The sequence below is a fragment of the Nerophis lumbriciformis genome, linkage group LG33 (assembly GCF_033978685.3).
Source record: "Nerophis lumbriciformis linkage group LG33, RoL_Nlum_v2.1, whole genome shotgun sequence".
NCBI lineage: Eukaryota > Metazoa > Chordata > Actinopteri > Syngnathiformes > Syngnathidae > Nerophis > Nerophis lumbriciformis.
Genome location: NC_084580.2, coordinates 17068891 through 17091109, shown reverse-complemented (window position 1 = coordinate 17091109; position 22219 = coordinate 17068891). Strand labels below are relative to the sequence as shown.

General features: G+C 37.6%; 1 protein-coding gene across 1 annotated transcript; it reads right to left on the bottom strand.

The window, feature by feature from the left end:
* Positions 1–1968: 1968 nt before the first annotated feature.
* gkap1 (G kinase anchoring protein 1) lies at positions 1969–18713 on the bottom strand. The gene is made up of 12 exons (XM_061928310.1): positions 18556–18713; positions 18025–18330; positions 11336–11497; positions 11174–11254; positions 8893–9031; positions 8799–8827; positions 8575–8721; positions 3961–4047; positions 2524–2587; positions 2386–2456; positions 2227–2304; positions 1969–2111 (listed from the first exon to the last, which is right to left on the bottom strand). Exons 2-12 carry the CDS (start codon positions 18265–18267, stop codon positions 2067–2069), a joined length of 1146 nt encoding a protein of 381 aa, XP_061784294.1. The 5' UTR covers positions 18268–18330; positions 18556–18713; the 3' UTR covers positions 1969–2066.
* Positions 18714–22219: the final 3506 nt, after the last annotated feature.

The window sequence follows — 22219 nt, the reverse complement described above, 5'->3', positions numbered from 1 at the left end:
AAGGCACTGCCTTTAGCGTCCTCTACAACCTGTCGTCACTACGCTTTTCCTCCATACAAACAGCGTGCCGGGCTATTGGCATGATTTATGCGGCTATTAAACACACATAGGTGAACGCGAGGCATACTTGATCAACAGCCATACAGGTCACACTGAGGGTGGCCGTATAAACAACTTTAACACCGTTACAAATATGCGCCACACTGTGAACCCACACCAAACAAGAATGACAAACACATTCCGGGAGAACATCCGCACCGTAACACAACATAAACACAACAGAACAAATACCCAGAATCCCTTGCAGCACTTACTTTTCTGGGACGCTTCAATATACACCCCCGCTACCACCAAACCCCCCACGCAATCTCCCGAATTCGGAGGTCTCAAGGTTGGCAGGTATGTTTGTATACCAAATATGTTGCAAGAATCAGTTTGAATTGAGAGTCCAAAATCAATTCATCACCCCAAATATTGTAATCCAATCGTGAGTTGGCGTAATAAAGTAGTCCCGTCCCTAATGAGGGATACATGTATTTCGGTGTAGAGTGCTGTTAAAATTAACACATGCAATTAATCACTAAACATAAACATGTATAAACCCATGTTAATCATGCAATCATGCTTCCGTACTATTACCAGGTTTTTGAGCAAATATATGACGTGCGTTCAATTAAAACATTTTTTTTAAATTCCTGTATGACATTCTGGAAATAAAATTGCATTAGTGGTAAAAAAATGTTTTAAGTTAATTTCAATTACCGGTATGCAAAATTTTTTATTTTTTTTTAATTCAGGTTTAATTCAAAATTGTTTGACGTCATACATTTTTAAGGATTAAAAATCACTTATATAATGCATATTCTATTATAATGCATTTGAGGTTTCCCTTCTCAACTTATTGTTAATTGCGTTAATTATGTTGATTTTCTTTCAGTCAAATTCAGGTATAACAGAGCGTGGTTTCTTCTGAAGATTGTTTGACGTCATACATTTTTAAAGGATTAAAAATCCATAAAAAATCCACGTAATACTGTTATAATGCATTAGAGGTTTCCCTTCTCAACTTACTGTTAATTGCGTTAATTATGTTGATTTTCTTTCAGTCAAGTTCAGGTATAATAGAGCGTGGTTTCTTCTGAAGACGACCAGGTGGCGTGTCTCAAATTAAGCAAACTGTATTTATATATATTATAATATAATATAATAATATAATATATAATACATTTGATTGGCAACACTAAATGGTCCCTAGTGTGTGAATGTTGTCTGTCTATCTGTGTTGGCCCTGCAATGAGATGGCGACTTGTCCAGGGTGTACTCCGCCTTCCGCCCGATTGTAGCTGAGATAGGCTCCAGCGCCCCCCGCGACCCCGAAGGGAATAAGCGGTAGAAAATGGATGGATGGATGGATGATTTGATTAAAGAAAAATAAAGTCCTGCAAAGTTTAACAAACAAAAAAAACCCACATTTGACCAAACAAAAATGCTTGCCCTCAATAAATGCTTGGTACTCTCTGCGGTTGAGGAAATAAATTGGGTTGAGTTTTCCCTTGCCCTGATGTGGGATCTGGACCGAGGATGTCGTTGTGGCTTGTGCAGCCCTTTGAGACACTTGTGATTTAGGGCTATATAAATAAACATTGATCGACTGATTCATAAATTACTGTCAACTAAATGTGTACTATTTTTGTAGTACAATAACACACACACACACGTTTTAATGGATGTCAGTGACATGGTGTGTTCAAACTTTAGATGTCCGGAACTACATGCATTACGTCATAACCAGCACACACACAAATCACTGAAAAAGTATTTTAATTACTTAACAGCGGACAAACCAAAAACATTCTCCATCTCTTTTTCCCTCAACATAATTTTGGCATTTTTGGAACCCACAGATTGATATCAGGCACTCCTTCTGCGCCTCTCGGGGGGCACCGTTGAACCATAACGTATACTGTATGTGTGTGTGTGTGTTCAGACGGGGGGCATGCACGCAGTCCAACATGACATAAAACAACAAAACAAAAGAAACGACAAGAGCGCCTTCGTTTGCATTGTTATCCGAGATCAGCCTCGGAACCTTTCTTCCCTCTCTTGTTTCCCTGGCAACCACACAATCATACACAATCAGTGGAACGCGGAATAACGTTTAAAACACAAGATCATCCCGTTTTGCATGACGAGACTTGACTAGGAGACACAAAGTGTGTGTTTCACCTGATGTTTGGGCTGCTCCGACTGCAGACCTTTGAGCTTGGATCGCTCTTGTTCCAGTGCGGCGTGTAGTAGAGTCACCTGCAGACACAAAACACCACATGAAGTCCCTTCACAGGACACACGAGCAGCACGCCGACGCTGACAAAATTACAACGCAACCTGTGACGAGAGCTCCTCTTTGATGTGCAGCAGCTCCTCCACCTGTAGCAGGATCTCCGCTTTGTCTTTCACTACAAACACACTCCGGTCTTATTTTGAATCCTTTCAAACTTTCGAACATCGGCGTGTTTCACTCACTCTCTCCTTGCTGGAGCATCTTAAGAAGCTGTCCGTTTCTCGCTTTCACTTCTTTGTATTTCACCTGCAAAAAAATAAAAAATAGTACAATAGCAATAGGAGAGACTATTCATCCCTGAACACCATGGAGTTCATGTAGGCTTTATGATGCACTTACATTATTATATCAACTATCAGAGACAGAAACTCCTCATTTAACATAATGTCCTTTTTTGCTGCTTCAACACAGCTCAATCAACACAGAAAAAGGTCAAGTGAAATAACAGACAGACAGGGCTTTGCTGTCCGTAACACGCACGCACACACACACTGGTTATCATTTGGAATGGGGACGAAGTTTTTGATCATCACTTGTGGGGACCACCCTTTCTACAGGTTGTGGAGGCATGAAAAAAATGGGGTAAAATGGCCACTGCCCAGTTAGCTCATATACGTCTTTAAATCTCTGGATTGATGAAGTAATGTGCTGATCATTCTTACTGGGGACCCTGGGGGGAAAAGAGTTAATATGGTTCATGGGGACCAAATTTAAATAATTTTGCATAATTCACACAAATTTGTACGTGACTACTGAGGACCATTTAAAAAAAAAAAAAAAAGTTCAAATTAAGTCAAAATACAGCACTACAGCTGTCCTCTTATTGTAAACATGTTTTATGGGACAAAGCTTAAAAAAATCACTTAGACATCTTCAGAATGGATCTGACTATCATTTAAAAAGGTTTCCCTTTAGGGGACCTGTTTTTTTGTCCCCATACGGTCAGATGTCCCTTAAAGGTGACTGTGTAAACCAGGGGTCCCCAAACTTTTTGACTCCGGGGCCGCATTGGGATAAAACAATTTGGCTGGGGGCCGCACTATATATATATATATATATATATATATATATATATATATATATATATATATATATATATATATACATACATACACACAGTGTATATATATATATATATATATATATATATATCAATATATCAATATATATATTATATGTAAATGTATGTGTGTGTGTGTGTATATATATGTATATGTAAATGTGTATATATGTGTGTATATATGTACCGTATATGTCTATGTATATTGTATATGTCCATGTATATATATATATATATATATATATATATATATATATATATATGTATATGTGTATGTGTGTATATATATATATATATATATATATATATATATATGTATATAAGTACATATGTGTATATATATGTATATGTGTCATATATATATATATATATGTATATATTATATGTAAATGTATGTGTGTGTGTGTGTGTGTGTATATATATGTATATGTAAATGTATGCCTACAGCCACGGATGTTCATGGCCATTTTTAATTAGCCCACACATCTAACGACTATAGGAGAAAATATTGGTTATTGTCTCCACATTATAACATTAAAGGAACGTTAAAAGATCGGACCTCCCACTGTGTGATGGTCTTCTTTAGCTCCTGGATCTCTTTGTCCTTCTTCTCCAGCTCGTACTTCAGCTGCTCCGCTCGAGGGTCCTAGCAGGGGAACATGGAGGGATGATTATGTTGGAATATGACCAAAATGTGCCCCACGCTGCAAAAACAGAAATCTAAGTAAGATTAAATATCTCAAATAAGGGTGATATTTGCTTATTTTATGTCTGATAAGATCATTCTTCTCACTAAGCAGATTTTATGTTAGAGTCTTTTACTTGTTTTAAGGGTTTTGGTCCTAAATGATCTCAGTAAGATATTACAGCTTGTTGCTGAGATTTGATGACCTATATTGAATAAAACATGCTTGAAACTAGAATATCAACTGTTGCAAAGCTGTGTCATCAACACTCACAAGTATAAAACTACTTTTTTAAAGTAATAATTTCTTACTTCAAGCATGAAAAAAAAATCATGATGCCGAGCGCATATCTTTATGTCAAGATAATGGCACTAGCATTTACTTCATTTAAGAATATTTTTCAACAAATTGAGAAAAAAGGTCTCATATTTGTTTTTGCTACCAAGAAAAGTGCACTTGTTGTTAGTGAGAATATACTTATTTTATGGTATTTTTGGGTTCATTGAGGTTAGCTAATTTTACTTGTTTTGGAAAGTCTTGACAAGCCGAATTTTCTTGTTCTATTGGCAGATAATTTTGCTTAGTTCAAATAAAATACCCCCAATTTTTGTATTTTATTTTCTTGTTTTTGAACACTGACTTTTTGCAGTGCACAAAGTGTCAAAAGTATCTGCCACTGTCATGCTTTTATTTTGTGATGATACAAAAGATGAAAGGAAAACGTGACAACCATAGAACAGAAGAGGACACATTACAATTAAGGAATGCAGTACAACAAAGTCTCTGTGAGGACTTTCTATTCTTTTCTATTCTACTACTCGGTTACAAAAATGGTCAAGTTGACAATATAATAAAAGGAGAGCAGAAGAGACTCAGCAACGTCTGTTCCACTGTTAAAGGTGAGTGCACAATTTGTAGATTAAAAAAAAAGTTTTACTCAAAAGTGCCTAACTTCTTCTTACACTTGCATGACAGGAACGCCTTCAGCAGACCTCCCTTGCTCCACTTCCAGAAATGCTCTTGTGTCTGACGTCATAAAAGAGTGAGTATTTTACTTTTTAAACACAACACTTAACCTATTTTTACACTTCTACACAAATGTTAAAATGCTACTTACAACATCATTAAGCGCAGGTCTAATGATGGCCATAGTTTTAACCTGGAACAGACTAATTTACTTTGTTCTATTTGAGTAATCCCTCGTTTATCGCTGTTCATCGGGTCTGGACAAATAAATTAATTTATATATTTATTAAGGCTGTGAATCTTTTGGCACCACACGATACATTTAGATTCTTCGGTGGGGTAATGATTCGATTCAGAATCAATTCAAAACCATTTTCTTGATTCAAAATCAATACATTTTTAATAACATTGCGTGCCAGTTCTATGATTAACTACATTCCTCCATAAAATAGATAGCAGCTCTAAAATTTATATTACACTGCAAAAACTGAAATCTTAGTAAGATTAAATATATCAGATAAGGCTGATATTTGCTTATTTTCTGTCTGATAAGATAATTATTCTCACTAAGCAGACTTTATGTTAGAGTGTTTAATTGTTTTAAAGTGTTTTGGTCCTAAATGATCTCAGTAAGATATTACAGCTTGTTGCTGAGATTTGATGACCTATATTGAGTAAAACATGTTTGAAACTAGAATATCAAGTGTTGCAAAGCTGTGTCATCAACACTCACAAGTATAAAAATACTTTTTTTAAAGTAATAATTTCTTATTGTAACCTTTAAAAAAAAAAATCATGACTTTGACACAATTGTGTCTCATATTAAAACAGATGACAGCCAAATGGACTTTGCTGTTTTATTTTCAATGAAACAAGACAAAATACGTACTCATATAGTAGTACAGTTGTTATTAGTGAGAATATACTTATTTTAAGATATTTTTGGGTTATTTGAGGTTAGCTAATTTTACTTGTTTTGGAAAGTCTTGACAAGCCACATTTTATTGTTCTATTGGCAGATAATTTTGCTTAGTTAAAAAAAAATACCCCTAATTTTTCTTTTTTTTTCTTCTTGTTTTTGAACACTGACTTTTTGCAGTGTACTTAAAAGAAAACTGGTTTTGTTTAAAAAAAAATATCTACCCGTACATTTAATAAAGTCCAATACAAATAAGGCAGCAAGAGAAATGTCCAACATTTCTCTTTTTGAAAGTAAATCTGTACAGCAGAAATGGGCATCGACATCAAATATATGATTTGCCTGAGTGGCTGGACAGGACATATTTAAAAATAAAAAATAAAATAAAACCAATCGATTAAGAATAGCTAAAAGTAAGAATTGGATTCATTTAACAATCAAATATTTTGACACCCCTAATATTTATATTTATGAATCAAATATGTTCTTGGCTGGAGCGTTAAATGGTGTACTACCTTCCAAATCCATTTTTCAACATTATGAGAACACTCTAGACATGAAATAACACTCAGTCACCTTTACACTCTTGTAATAGAATAAAGTAACGCTGCGTGAGGCTGAGCCAGTGGCCACGATACTGAACAGTGTGATCTGATTGGCTTGCTCTCCTCTATTGGCCAATACTACTGTAGTCCTGATAGTTTTAGAATTAATTTAGGCATGTTTGTTTGAAAATGCTTAATTTAGGCCCAAAATGAACGACAAAGTATATCTCGATTTACAGTTGTGCTCATAAGTTTACATACCCTGGGAGAATTTATGATTTCTTGGCCATTCTTCAGAGAATATGAATGATAACACAAAAATCTTTCTTCCACTCATGCCTAATGGTTGTGTGAAGTTATTTATTGGCAAACAACTGTGTTTACTCTTTTTAAATCACAATGACAAAAGAAAGTACCCAAATGACCCTGATCAAAAGTTTACATACCCCAGTGACTTTGATCTGATAACATGCACAAAAGTTGACACAAACAGGTTTGAATGGCTAATCAAGGTTCCAATCCTCACCTGTGACCTGTTTGTTTGTAATTAATGTGTGTGTATAAAAGGTCAGTGAGTTTATGGGCTTCTGACAGACCATTGCATCTTTCATCCAATGCTACACAGATGTTTCTGGATTCTGAGTCATGGGGAAGGCAAAAGAATTGTCAAAGGATCTGCGAGAAAAGGTAATTGAACTGCCTAAAACAGGAAAGGGGTATAAAAAGATATCCAAGGAATTGAGAATGCCAATCAGCAGTGTTCAAACGCTGATTAAGAAGTAGAAAATGAGGGATTCAGGTAGACCAGCAAAGATTTCAGCCACAGCTGCCAGGAAAATTGTTTGAGATGCACAGAAAAATGCACAAATAACCTCAGCTGAAATACAGGACTCTCTGAAAAATTGTGGTGTGGCTGTTTCAAGATGCACAATAAAAAGGCACTTGAAGAAAAATGGGCTGCATGGTCGAGTGGCCAAAAAGTTAAATTTTGGTCTCATCACTCCAAATTACTTTGTTCCAGAAGTTTTGAGGCTTGTTTCTGTGCTGTTTGGCGTAATGTGAGCAGGATACTTTGTGACATTTGCGCATAAATGGCTTTCTTCTGGCGACTCGACCATGCAGCCCATTTTTCTTCAAGTGCCTCCTTATTGTGCATCTTTAAACAGCCACACCACAATTTTTCAGAAAGTCCTGTATTCCAGCTGAAGTTATTTGTGCATTTTTCTTTGCAACCAAACAGGTCACAGGTGAGGATTGGAACCTTGATTAGCCATTCAAACCTGTTTGTGTCAACTTTTGTGCATGTTATCAGATCAAAGTCACTGGGGTGTGTAAACTTTTGATCAGGGTCATTTGGGTACTTTCTTTTGTCATTTTCATTTAAAAAGAGTAAACAGTTGTTTGCCAATAAATAGCTTCACACAACCATTAAGCATGAGTGGAAGAAAGGTTTTTGTGTTATCATTCATATTCTCTGAAGAATGGCCAAGATATCATAAATTCTCCCAGGGTATATAAACTTATGAGAACGACTGTATTTTTGCTTAAACTCCATATTCAATATATATCTCGATATGTTTTCCGGCAAAAATATACATATAAATTTGAACGATATTCACTGAAATTGAAACTGTACTGTAAACAGTCAGTGGCACTTTTATTAACCCACTTAGTCAAGATGGGTATTTACAGCACCGAAAATAAACTGTTTAATTAGTACAGAATGACATAACATAAATAAAATAGGAAAATATTATTTCTTCATAAAATAAATAACATAGCTGTGCCAATAATACAACATGTATAAAACTCAGATAAAAAAACATTTGCAGGCAGGCACTTTTTGATTCCCAGTCGACGATGTAATGGACACACACGTACGGTTCTGTGGTCCTACTAGAAGTGGTCCGCGCAAAGTAAGTGACTTTACTTAATTGTGCGGCTACAAACTCGATATATCGCCCAGCCCTAGATGTAGTGCAAGAGTATTTTTCTAACACCAAACAGGTCCAGAAACACCTTAAGAACTTCCACTTCAAATCATGAGTCAAATTTACCGGCTCATGTTCTGCTGAGGCATCACCCTCGTGTCCGCCGCTGTATTGCTCTCGCCTCTTCTCCCGTTGGATTATTCGAGTCACGTCGTCTGTCAGTTTGTTAAAAAAACGCTCCTCCTGGCCCAGTCCCGGAGCTGACGTGGCTTCCTGGTGAAGGTGTGGGGTGATACGTCACACTGTAGACAACCTTTGAGTACTGCTACAATACATGCACTGATGCTTACCTCTTTCTCTTGTCTTCGACTCAAAGGTTCTGAAAAGCGCAAGAATGTAAATCTTTACTGTGATAGTGTCAGTCCGGTTCTGAAACCTTCTTACCTCCGCTGCCTTCAGCCTGGAAGTCCTGCAGAGAGACCGTCTTTTTGTCTTTGGTCTGCAGATTCTTCTTTTTGTCCTTCTTGCCTCCGCCCTCTTTGCCACCTCGAGACTTTGGCGAGGACGTGTTGTTGTTGATGCTCTGCAGCAACCCATTTGGAGCATTTTTTTAATGAGGAGAACCCATTTATAAGTACAGTGGATTTAGTGATGGGTAATATGACCTAAAATCTAAATCACATAATATATCATATCCTATTGTGATGAATATATTATTTGGCATTTAATTGAAAATAGATTCATTTCAAAACGGGTTATAAAGGCTCCTTATTTAGCTGTGGACGTATGCGAAACATATTGTGTCATTTATGTTTGTACACAAATATTAATCTACTTGATAATTTACGGTTCATATCTGTTTACTTTCTGTTGTAAACTGGTTCTAGCTATATTTCTGTTAAATAACATACATCCATAAACGTGGATGCATATGCAAAAGTGGAATATATTTATCTGTACAGTAATCTATGTATTTATATCTGCACCTTATTGCTTTTTTATCCTGCACTACCATGAGCTAATGCAACAACATTTTGTTCTTATCTGTACTGTAAAGTTCAAATTTGAATGACAATAAAAAGGAAGTCCAAGTCTAAGTTTTGGGCGATACTATGAATTTGGGTTTTGAGCCAAAAAGTAGTTTCAGGGGCAGTATTGGTCATACCAACGTTCATACTTAACATTTTCGTGATCATCAAATAATAAAATGTTTTTTATCACAACTGTAATACAACAAAAACAACAATATCAATTTACATTTAAATTATCTCTCTATTTCTTTTTATTACAAACAACATTTATAATAAAGTCAATAGTGCAAAATAACTAAGCAAAAACAACGATTGGTTCTTTTTAGAGATGTATATCGGCCGATAAATGCTTTAAAATGTAATGTCGGAAATTATCGGTATCGGTTTCAACCTCCCGATACTCCCGAATTTCAATGCCCTTCCCGAAAATCTCCCGGGGCAACCATTCTCCCGATTTCCACCGGACAACATTAGTGGGAGCGTGCCTTAAAGGCACTGCCTTTAGCGTCCTCCACAACCCGTCGTCACGTCCGAGCGTACCGGCCCAGTCACATAATATATGCGGCTTCTACACACACACACACACACACAAGTGAATGCAATGCATATTTGATCAAAAGCCATACAGGTCACACTAAGGGTGGCCGTATAAACAACTTTAACACTGTTACAAATATGGGCCACACTGTTAACCCACACCAAACAAGAATGAAAAACACATTTCGGGAGAACATCCGCACCGTAACACAACATAAACACAACAGAACAAATACCCAGAACCCCTTGCAGCACTAACTCTTCCGGGACGCTACAATATACACCCCCCGCTACCACCAAACCCTGCCCCCCCCTTTTTTCCATAACTGGAGTTGAAGTTGTTCTCTTATTTTGGAAAACCTTGTTTTTGATTGATTGATTGAAACTTGTATTAGTAGATTGCACAGTACAGTACATATTCCGTACAATTGACCACTAAATGGTAACATTTAAACTTGAACAAGTTTTTCAAATTGTTTAAGTCGGGGTCCATGTTAATCAATTCATGGTAAAGTTACATTGTTTAATGCATCCAGCAGGGCATCACAACAAAATTAGGCATAATAATGTGTTAATTCCACAACTGTATATATCGGTATCGGTTGATATCGGAATCGGTAATTAAGAGTTGGACAATATGGGAATATCAGGTATCGGCAAAAAAGCCATTATCGGACATCGCTAGATCTTTTATCTTGAGTTTGTAAACAATAACAAAAACAACAAACTAATTTGTGATAACAACAAATATCGATCTAATTTATGTAGAATCCACAATATACTGATCTATAATTGGTATCGTTACTGTCTAGTTGTATCGATTCGCCCACGGCGTTTATCTTCAAGACGTTGAGCGTAGCGGTTTGCTATGCTTTTTTGTATCCTCCTACGGTGTGTAGTGTAACATGTTTAGCTATTCTTCATCCTCCAGTGACTCGTAAAGAAACACAGTTTATTAGCCGTGATTTAGGTGCGCCCTATGGTCCGGAAAATACGGTACTTATGACAGGTATGAATGTTAAGATAGTGACCGTCTGACCCTGGAGCAGATTATTAGTATTTTTAAATTTTTCCTGCAGGAAAATTGATTCCTAACCAGACCATTAAAGGTTCCAATGTTATGAAATGTTAAAGAATATGCTTGTTATTAGTGGTACCTGTTTTTTTTGTTGCTCGAACTCCAGCTTGCTTAGAATCAAGGCCTTTTCTAAGTCGGCCTCGTAAAGCTCACTGGTGATCTGGGGTGGGGTGAGGAGGTGAACATGTTCAGAAGATGCATCTGCACTTCATCAAAAGTACTGAAAGTGGAAGCACCTTACCTGCTCGTCTCGTTGCTTCCACTGTTGCCAGCCCTGTGACGGAACACTGCCTTGTTCCACCGGTGAGGGACTGAGGAGCTCGGTGGCGATTCCTGACAAGGTCATTGACAGGGGTGGGCCTTGGGACTTCTGTGGGATCTTCTTGAAGGCCAGATTGCGTAGCTGGAAAAAAAAACAATAATACTAATAATAATAATAATAATAATTAGCTTTATTGTCTCCGAGGAGAAATTTGTCTTGGACATCAAGACAACGTTTTAGATACATATATAAATACAATGCAGTGACGACAGTGAACAGTGCGCAGGTATATCAGTTAGTTATGAGATCACACATTACACTATCCCAATATTGCACTCCTTATTATTGCATCCAGTTATTATAGTAGTTTTCTGTTATTAAGTGCTTTGATTGGGACAAAGGAAAATCTATACCTGTTGAGTTAGTATGTTGCTGTTCAGTACCGTTTACCATTTGGCATTAACACAATTTCTCCATGAAGTACGTGGTGTGGGTCACGGGTGATTTTAAGACTCTGCTTCCTCACAGTCTTGTCGAATATTTCTTGATGGGAACAAGGGGGCTGCATGCCAATTATTTTACCAGCCCTCTTGATTAAGTTTTGAAGTTGGGTTTTGAGTTAGACAGATTTCCAAACCATGTGGAGATGCCATAACGGATCCATCCATCTGTCTTCAACCGCTTATCCGGAATTAGGTCGCGGGGACAACAGCTCCAGCAGAGACCCCCAGACTTCCCTCCCCAAAGCAACATTGGCAACTTCCTCCTGGGGTATCCTGAAGCGTTCCCAGGCCAAAGAGGAGATGTAATCCCCCCATCTGTCCTTGGCCTGCCCCGAGGTCTCCTCCCAGTGGGAAGTGCAACGAGGACATCCCTAGGGAGACGCTCGTGATGCCTGAACCACCTAAGCTGGCTCCTGTCCAAGCGAAGGAGCAGCGGCTCTACTCCAAGTCTCTCTCGGGTGACTGAACTTCTCACCCTATCTCTAAGGGAGATGGCAGCCACCCTTCTGAGGAAACTCATTTCGGCCGCTTGTATCCGCGATCTTATTCTTTCGGTCATGACCCACACTTCATGACCACAAGTGAGAGTAGGAATGTAGATAGCTAGGTAGACTGAGAGCTTTGCCTTCTGGCTCAGCTCCCGTTTCGTCACAACAGTGCGGCAGAGAGACTGCAATACAGCCCTGATTCTCCGGCTGATTTCCTTCTCCGTCTTTCCCCCACTCGTGAACAAGACCTCGAGATACTTAAACTCCTCCACCTGGGACAGAGTCTCGTTCTCTACCTGGACTGTACAAACCATCGGTTTCCTGCTGAGGACCAAGGCCTCAGATTTGGAGCCATAACGTATGACAGATTCAATGTTTGCCTTATAAAGGTTGCTGCTGACCTTCTACCGCTCATCCATCGAGAACCTGCTGACATACTGCATCACAGCATGGTACGGCAGCTGCACCGTTGCAGACAAAGAGAGGCTCCAGAGAGTGGTAAAGGCATCATTGGCTGCCCTCTCCCCTCCCTGACAGACATTTACACCTCCCACTGCCTCAGCAGTGGGAGGTGTAAAGCTCCCACCCTGGCTTTGACCTGTTTGACCTGCTGCCCTCAGGAAGGCGCTACAAGGTCATCAGGTGTAAGACAAACAGACTCAAGAGCAGTTTTTCCCTAAAGCCATAACCACGGCGAACTCTCATAGGCACCAATTTTATAGTTTAGCACCTCTCTGTGTGCAAATTTTACTTTCGATCCAGTCTGAATGCTTCTATATATATGTATGTAGTATAATATTTAATATTTAAACAACACATTCAGAACATTCGTTCTCAGGACTGGACTGTGCACCTTACCTCCTTTTGCACTAATTGTATTTTCTTTCCTTCCTATGTTTTGCATGTTTATATACTGGAGTGGCTTTTAATCTCATTGTACCTGTGTGTAGTGACAATAAAAGGCATTCTATTCTTCCATCCATCCATTTTCTACCGCTTTGTCCCTTTTGGGGTCGCGGGGGGTGCTGGAGCCTATCTCAGCTGCATTTGAGCGGAAGGCGGGGTACACCCTGGACAAGTCGCCACCTTATCGCAGGGCCAACACAGATAGACAGACAACATTCACACTCACATTCACACACTAGGGCCAATTTAGTGTTGCCAATCAACCTATCCCCAGGTGCATGTCTTTGGAGGTGGGAGGAAGCCGGAGTACCCAGAGGGAACCCAAGGAGTCACGGGGAGAACATGCAAACTCCACACAGAAAGATCCTGAGCCCAGGATGGAACTCAGGACTACCCAGGACCTTCGTATTGTGAGGCACATGCACTAACCCCTGTTCCATCGTGCTGCCGCATTCTATTATATTCTATTCTAAAACTACATCATGACAGGGCTGGGCGATATATCGATATACTTGATATATTGCGGGTTTGTCTCTGCGCGATATAGAAAACGACTATATCAGGGGCGGCATGGCGTAGTGGGTAGAGCAACCGTGCCAGAAACCTGAGGGTTGCAGGTTCGCTCCCCGCCTCTTACCATCCAAAAATCGCTGCCGTTGTGTCCTTGGGCGGGACACTTCACCCTTTGCCCCCGGTGCCACTCACACCGGTGAATTGTATGATGAATGATAGGTGGTGGTCGGAGGGGCCGTTGGCGCAAATTGCAGCCACGCTTCCGTCAGTCTACCCCAGGGCAGCTGTGGCTATGAAAGTAGCTTGCCACCACCAGGTGTGAATGATTGATGGGTTCTACATGTAAAGCGACTTTGGGTACTTAGAAAAGCGCTATATAAATCCCAGTTATTATTATTATTATATCGTGATATTCGAGTATACGTTCTCACGCAGTTGCTTTTAGCTGCGGGCATTACACTACAGGCTTTTTACTCTTTCTTGTCTCTCCTTCTCACAGAGACATAAAACAAGCGCACCTTCTTACATACGTCACATACGTATACGCCCTTGCGGAGCAGAGAGGTAGCGGCATGGGTAACGTTAGCTGTGGTGCTAGCGATAATACGAGAGAAAGAAGGTGCGAATCTGGTAACAAATGAAGGAAGAATTAATTCCCAAGAAAAACAGCAGGGGGTCCATGTCTGGCGGTGGTTTGGCTTCAAGTGGGAATATGTCGAACAGACTACCGTAATTAGTCAAGTGGGGCAAAAACGTTGCTACAAAAAGTAGCATTACTGCTAATATGTAGCATCATTTGAAAAGCCACCCGCTAGAGAATGAAGAGTGCTTGAAACTCCGCATGTCAACATCTCCGTTCGGTGCCACACCAACAAAATGCCGAGGCAACCATTTCCAAATCAACACCGTATGATAAAAATAGTCAACAACAGAATGAGATAACGTCTGCAGGAACCTACCACATAGCGAAGGACATACATTATTTGATTTCCTATTATGCAGCTCATTTTTATTTGACACTTATTGAAATATCTTGTGTGACTTCATGCACAAAAGTGCACTTTATTTGTTTTAAACTATTGTAGTGGCGTTCTGTACAAAAAGTGCGCTCTAATTTAGTGTTGTTTTGATATGTCATCTTAGTGACATCATGCACAAAAGTGCACTAATGGCTTGTTTTAAAATGTCTCTGACAATCTTGAACTTTCTGTTTTGAAATGACATGAATGTTTGTGCCACTGCTTAATAACTGTTTAATAAATACAGTTTTGGTCAATTGACTTAGTTGTGATTTCCCTCTCTGCATGAAAGTTTAAAATGAGCATATATTAATGCAGTATGAACAAGAATGTTTTAATGTAGACACATAGAATCATCATACTGCTGTGATTATATGCATCAAGTGTTAATTCAAGGCTAAGGCAAAATATCGAGATATGTATCGTGTATCGTGACATGGCCTAAAAATATCGAGATATTAAAAAAAGGCTATATCGCCCAGCCCTACATCATGATATTGCTTGCACACCGTGGGCCCTGAGCCTCCTTAGAAAGTGCAGGCGCTGGCTAATACGGGAGCAAACAGAGTCAACTTGGTTGGCCCAAGTGAACTGGGAATCAAAACAAATACCCAAGTACTTATAGGACAGTGGTTCTTAACCTTGTTGGAGGTACCGAACCCCACTAGTTTCATATGCGCATTCACCGAACCCTTCTTTAGTGAAAAATAAAATGTTTTGTTTTTTTTCAAATTCAAGACAAAGTTATATGTTTTTGGTAACACTTTAGTATGGGGAACATATTCTAAGTAACAAAGACTTAATTTAGAGTTTTTTGGACACTAGGGGAACATATTCTAAGTAACAAAGACTTAATTTAGAGTTATTTGGTTAGGGTTGGAGCAGTGGTTCTTAACCTGGGTTCGATCGAACCCTAGGGGTTCGGTGAGTCGGCCTCAGGAGTTTGGTGGAGCCTCCGCCGCGGAGGTCAAGACACACCCGACTCATCTTGTAAATAAAAACTTCTCCCTATCGGCATACTATGGATACCCCCAAACAATGTTCCCTCTAATTTTCCATCTGATTTGCAGGTGTGTAATTTGTTGTGAGTTCATGCACTGTGTTGGTTTTGTTCTTTGAACGGTTCATTTTGTGTACCAGTAAAAAAACATATAACTTTGTCTTGAATAAATTAAAAAAAACGTTTAATTTTTCACTAAAGAAGGGTTCGGTGAATGCACATATGAAACTGGTGGGGTTCGGTACCTCAAACAAGGTTAAGAACCACAGGGTTAGAGGGTTAGGGTTAGGGTTATAATAAGGCATTAATAAGTACTTAATAATGACTAGTTAAGAGCCAATATGTTACTAATTTGCATGTTAATAAGCAACTAATTAATGGTGAATATGTTCCCCATACTAAAGTGTTACCATGTTTTGTACTGGTGCACAAAATGAACCGTGCATGAACATCACCTTGTTCAAACAACAAAACCAACACAGTGCATAAACTCACAACAAATTACACACCTGCAAATCAGTGTGAATTTTGCTGTTGCCGTATCCGTAATACGCCGATAGGGAGAAGTTTTTATTTACACCAGTGGTTTTTAACCTGGGTTCGATCGAACCATAGGGGTTCGGTGAGTCGGCCTCAGGGGTTCGACGGAAATCAAAACACACCCGACTCATCGTGTAAATAAAAAGTTCTCCCTATCGGCGTATTACGGATACAGCAACAGCTGACTGGTTTGCAGGTGTGTAATTTGTTGTGAGTTTATGCACTGTGTTGGTTTTGTTGTTTCATTTTGTGCACCAGTAAAAAAACATGGTAACACTTTAGTATGGGGAACATATTTAAAATTTTTTTTTTTTACATTTTTATTCAAGTTTATTCACAATACCATATAACAAATACAATAGTAGTAAAATATCATCATTTAAAGATGTTGGTACGTGAAAGGGTCCCCCAAATAAGCTAGAAGAAGCTTTTGACATGGGGTCCAGAGGATAGAATATACATGAAATGATGGAATATACATGGAATGATGGAACATGGTAGCAAGTACAACAACAAAAAACAAAACAAAAAACAACGCTATATGATTAACACAAGATAATAGTACTAAAGCAAGCATACACATACATACATACATTCATTCAACCATGCAAAACCCAACAGTAGTCTACCCTACATGAGGCATTAAATATAGGTGGTTAATAGATAAGTTTTTAGTTTATTTTTGAAGTTGGAGAATGGATACAGCATCTTGAGGTTCTCATTAAGCCGGTTCCAAATCTTTGGTCCCCTGCATACAACACTTCGAGCGGTACAATCCAGTAAACGATGTTTCCCTGATATCAAATCTAAGTTACCATTAATTAGTTGCTTATTAACATGAAAATTAGTAACATATTGGCTCTTAACTTGTCATTATTAAGTACTTATTAATGCCTTATTCGGCATGGCCTTATTATAACCCTAACCCTCTAACCCTAACCAAATAACTCTAAATTAAGTCTTTATTACTTAGAATATGTTCCCCTAGTGTCCAAATAACTCTATATTAAGTCTTTGTTACTTGGAATATGTTCCGCATACTAAAGTGTTACCAAAAACATATAACTTTGTCTTGAATTTGAAAAAAAACAAAAACATTTTGGGACGGCGTGGCGATCAGCAATCGGAGGGTTGCTGGTTACTGGGGTTCAATCCCCACCTTCTACCATCCTAGTCACGTCCGTTGTGTCCTTGGGCAAGACACTTCACCCTTGCTCCTGATGGCTGCTGGTTAGCGCCTTGCATGGCAGCTCCCGCCATCAGTGTGTGAATGTGTGTGTGAATGGGTGAATGTGGAAATACTGTCAAAGCGCTTTGAGTACCTTGAAGGTAGAAAAGCGCTATACAAGTACAACCCATTTATCATTTATTATTTATTTTATTTTTCACTAAAGAAGGGTTCGGTGAATGCGCATATGAAACTGGTGGGGTTCGGTACCTCCAACAAGGTTAAGAACCACTGATTTACACGATGGGTCGGGTGTGTCTTGACCTCCGCCGAACCCCTAGGGTTCGATCGAACCCAGGTTAAGAACCACTGCTATAGGAGGACACCTGCGCCACTTTCCTTTCTCCCCATGGATAATGACCATGCTGTGACCCCCACAGATTTGGGATCAAAAACCATCTCCTTTGGGTTTTTTTTTAACATTTACAATCAGATTTCTACCTTATCAGTTTCTAGATCTTTCCTCCTCACCTCATGGGCTTCACTCTGCTGCTGCTCCTTCCTCTTCTTCTTCTTGTCCTTCTTCTTCTCGTTCCCTTGAGAAGTCTTGCCTCCCCCGCTCTTGTCCGAACGCGGCTTCCCAGAGGAGTTGCGCCCGGATTTGCTGGCGGTCTTCCCCGGTTCTGAGACGTCCGAGTCGGAGTCGGAGTCGATTTGAAGCAGGGCGAAGCGTGAGGCGGTGGTGGGGACCATGATGGTGGCCGTCGATGCCATGGAGGAAACCGGAACTGATGAAAGGAGCAGCTAGGTGAGGACAAGTCGCGGTGGCTGGCTCGCCTGTAGACGACAGAGAGAATAGGAAAGTACATTTGAAGGAGGAGCAGCTGAGCGAGGGCACGAAAGTACATGTTAAAAAAGTTAAACGGCTGACATGCAAAGTCAGCCATATTGACAACAGCTTAGCATCCCGGCTAACAGCTAAGCTATGCCGGCTCCTTTTAGCGCTCAAACAAGTAACACCGACGGCGCACACGGCGGTCGAAACGATTAAAAGTGACTCACGTTGTTTAGTAACAAGCTGGAACACTTGTGTGGAAGAGCAACGATGTTTATAAAAAGTTACCGAAGGCTACTTTCTCCTGTTTAGATTACAAAATGTTAGCGTCCGCTTGCTCGGAGGTAGCTTGTCTTCGGCACGACGGAAAGCCAACAGGGACAAATTAAAACGCTCGCTTTTTTTGGGGGTGTAGAATATAACATGACACAGAAGCAGTGTTAATAACGAATAATGATATGAATTATTAATCTCTAATAACATTGATAAATCTAATATGTGAGTAAAACGTGTCACGTGGTTGTTTTTTTTACCCTTTTATATTCCGTCCAGCGGTTACCATGGTGACACAGTAGCAGCACGTTGTGTGCGTATACACACAAGGTACATTTTTGTTTTTGTATTGTATTTTGTATTTATTTATTTTAAATGATACTGATGGATGGATGAAGTCTAGGGCCTAAGTTAAAATATTTTGTATTTATTTATTTTAAATGATACTGATGGATGGATGACGTCTAGGGCTTAAGTTAAAATATTTTGTATTTATTTTAAATGATACTGATGGATGGATGAAGTCTAGGGCCTAAGTTGAAATATTTTGTATTTATTGCTTTTAAATGATACTGATGGACGGATGAAGTCTATGGCCTAAGTTCAAATATTTTGTATTTATTTATTTTGAATTACACTAATGGATGAATGAAGTCTAAGGCCTATGTTAGAATATTTTGTATTTATTTATTTTAAATGATATTGATGGATGGATGACATCCAGGGCCTAAGTTCAAATATTTTGTATCTATTTATTTTAAATTATATTGATGGATGGATTAAGTCTACGGCCTGAATTCAAATATTTTGTATTTATTTATTTTAAATGATACTGATGGATGGATGAAGTCAAGGGCCTAAGTTCAAATATTTTGTATTTATTTATTTTAAATGATACTGATGGATGGATGAAGTCTAGGGCCTAAATTAAAATATTTTGTATTTATTTATTTTTAATTACACTAATGGATGAATGAAGTATAAGGCCTATGTTCAAATATTTTGTATTTATTTATTTTAAATGATACTGACGGATGGATGAAGACTAGGGCCTAAATTCAAATATTTTGTATTTATTTATTTTAAATGATACTGATGGATGGATGAAGTCTAGGGCCTAAGTTAAAATATTTGTTATTTATTTATTTTAAATGATATTGATGGATGGATGAAGTCTAGGGTTTATGTTCAAATATTTTGTATTTATTTTAAATGATACTGATGGATGGATGAAGTCTAGGGCCTAAGTTCAAATATTTAGTATTTATTTATTTTAAATGATACTGATGGATGGATGAAGTCTAGGGCCTAAGTTCAAATATTTAGTATTTATTTATTTTAAATGATACTGGTGGATGGATGAAGTCTAGGGCCTAAGTTCAAATACTTTGTATTTATTTATTTTAAATGATACTGATGGATGGATGAAGTCGAGGGCCTATGTTCAAATATTTTGTATTTATTTATTTTAAATGATGTTGATTGATGGATGAAGTCTAGGGCCTAAGTTCAAATATTATGTATCTATTTATTTTAAATGATACTGATGGATGGATTAAGTCTACGGCCTAAATTCAAATATTTTGTATTTATTGATTTTAAATTATACTGATGGATGAAGTCTAGGGCCTAAGTTCAAATATTTTGTATTTATTTATTTTAAATGATACTGATGGATGGATGAAGTCTAGGGCCTAAATTAAAATATTTTGTATTTATTTATTTTTAATTACACTAATGGTTGAATGAAGTCTAAGGCCTATATTCAAATATTTTGTATTTATTTATTTTAAATGATACTGACAGATGGATGAAGACAAGGGCCTAAATTCAAATATTTTGTATTTATTTATTTAAAATGATACTGATGGATGGATGAAGTCGAGGGCCTATGTTCAAATATTTTGTATTTATTTATTTTAAATTATATTGATTGATGGATGAAGTCTAGGGCCTAAGTTCAAATATTATGTATTTATTTATTTTAAATGATACTGATGGATGGATGAAGTCTATGGCCTAAGTTAAAATATTTTGTATTTATTTATTTTAAACGATACTGATGGATGGATGAAGTCTAGGGCCTATGTTCAAATATTTTGTATTTATTTATTTTAAATGATACTGATGGATGGATGAAGTCTAGGGCCTAAGTTCAAATATTATGTATTTATTTGTTTTAAATGATACTGATGGATGGATGAAGTCTAGGGCCTAAGTTCAAATATTATGTATTTATTTGTTTTAAATGATACTGATGGATGGATGAAGTCTAGGGCCTAAGTTCAAATATTTTGTATTTATTTATTTTAAATGATACTGATGGATGGATGAAGTCTAGGGCCTATGTTCAAATATTTTGTATTTATTTATTTTAAATGATACTGATGGATGGATGAAGTCTAGGGCCTAAGTTCAAATATTATGTATTTATTTATTTTAAATGATACTGATGGATGGATGAAGTCTAGGGCCTAAGTTCAAAAATGTTGTATTTATTTGTTTTAAATGATACTGATGGATGGATAAAGTCTAGGGCCTAAATTAAACTATTTTGTATTTATTTTAAATGATACTGATGGATGAAATCTAGGGCCTATGTTCAAATATTTTGTATGTATTTTAAATGATACTGATGGATGGATGAAGTCTAGGGCCTAAGTTCAAATATTTTGTATTTATTTGTTTTAAATGATACTGATGGATGGATGAAGTCTATGGCCTAAGTTCAAATATTTTGTATTTATTTATTTTAAACGATACTGATGGATGGATGAAGTCTAGGGCCTAAGTTCAAATATTATGTATTTATTTGTTTTAAATGATACTGATGGATGGATAAAGTCTAGGGCCTAAGTTAAAATATTATGTATTTATTTGTTTTAAATGATACTGATGGATGGATGAAGTCTAGGGCCTAAGTTCAAATATTTTGTATTTATTTATTTATAAATAAACTTTACTATAAACTAAACTACAATCTGCTACCCAAGAATATACAACAATTCTTCTCAACAGAAGAGGAGAAATATAATCATAGAGAAAAATGTAATTTAAAACATTTGTACGCACGTACAACACATAAGACCTTCAGTATATCAGTATGTGGAATTAAAATATGGAATGAATGAAGCAAAGAAATCAAACAATGTACTAATATGATCCACTTCAAGAAACTATTCAAACTTAAAAGAGTTTACAAAGTACAAAGAAGAACCATGATAAATATAACTTACTTCACCAATTATTATTAATTTATTTTTATTGTGATTACTTATGGAGTATATTGTGAATAAATTGAGAACAGGAAGTGAACAAAAGTTTTAGCAACTGCTATGTAAAGGAAAAGCGGTAGGATTAAATAAGCTCTGCTTCTTCCTACTCCTTTTCGAACATGTTGAATAGAGAAAGTGGAAATTGTGATGCATCATGTTGTATGCATGCATGTTCCAAATAAACTCAAACTCAACTCAAACTTTGATTGATACTGTTATTTCCCTTTAAATGAGCTACAATAAACAAATAACAGCACACTTATGGATCCAGTACAATAATGGTGCATTTGGACTCAATCTTTGAGGACTTTGCCCCATGTGTGAAATGATATAAATATAATAA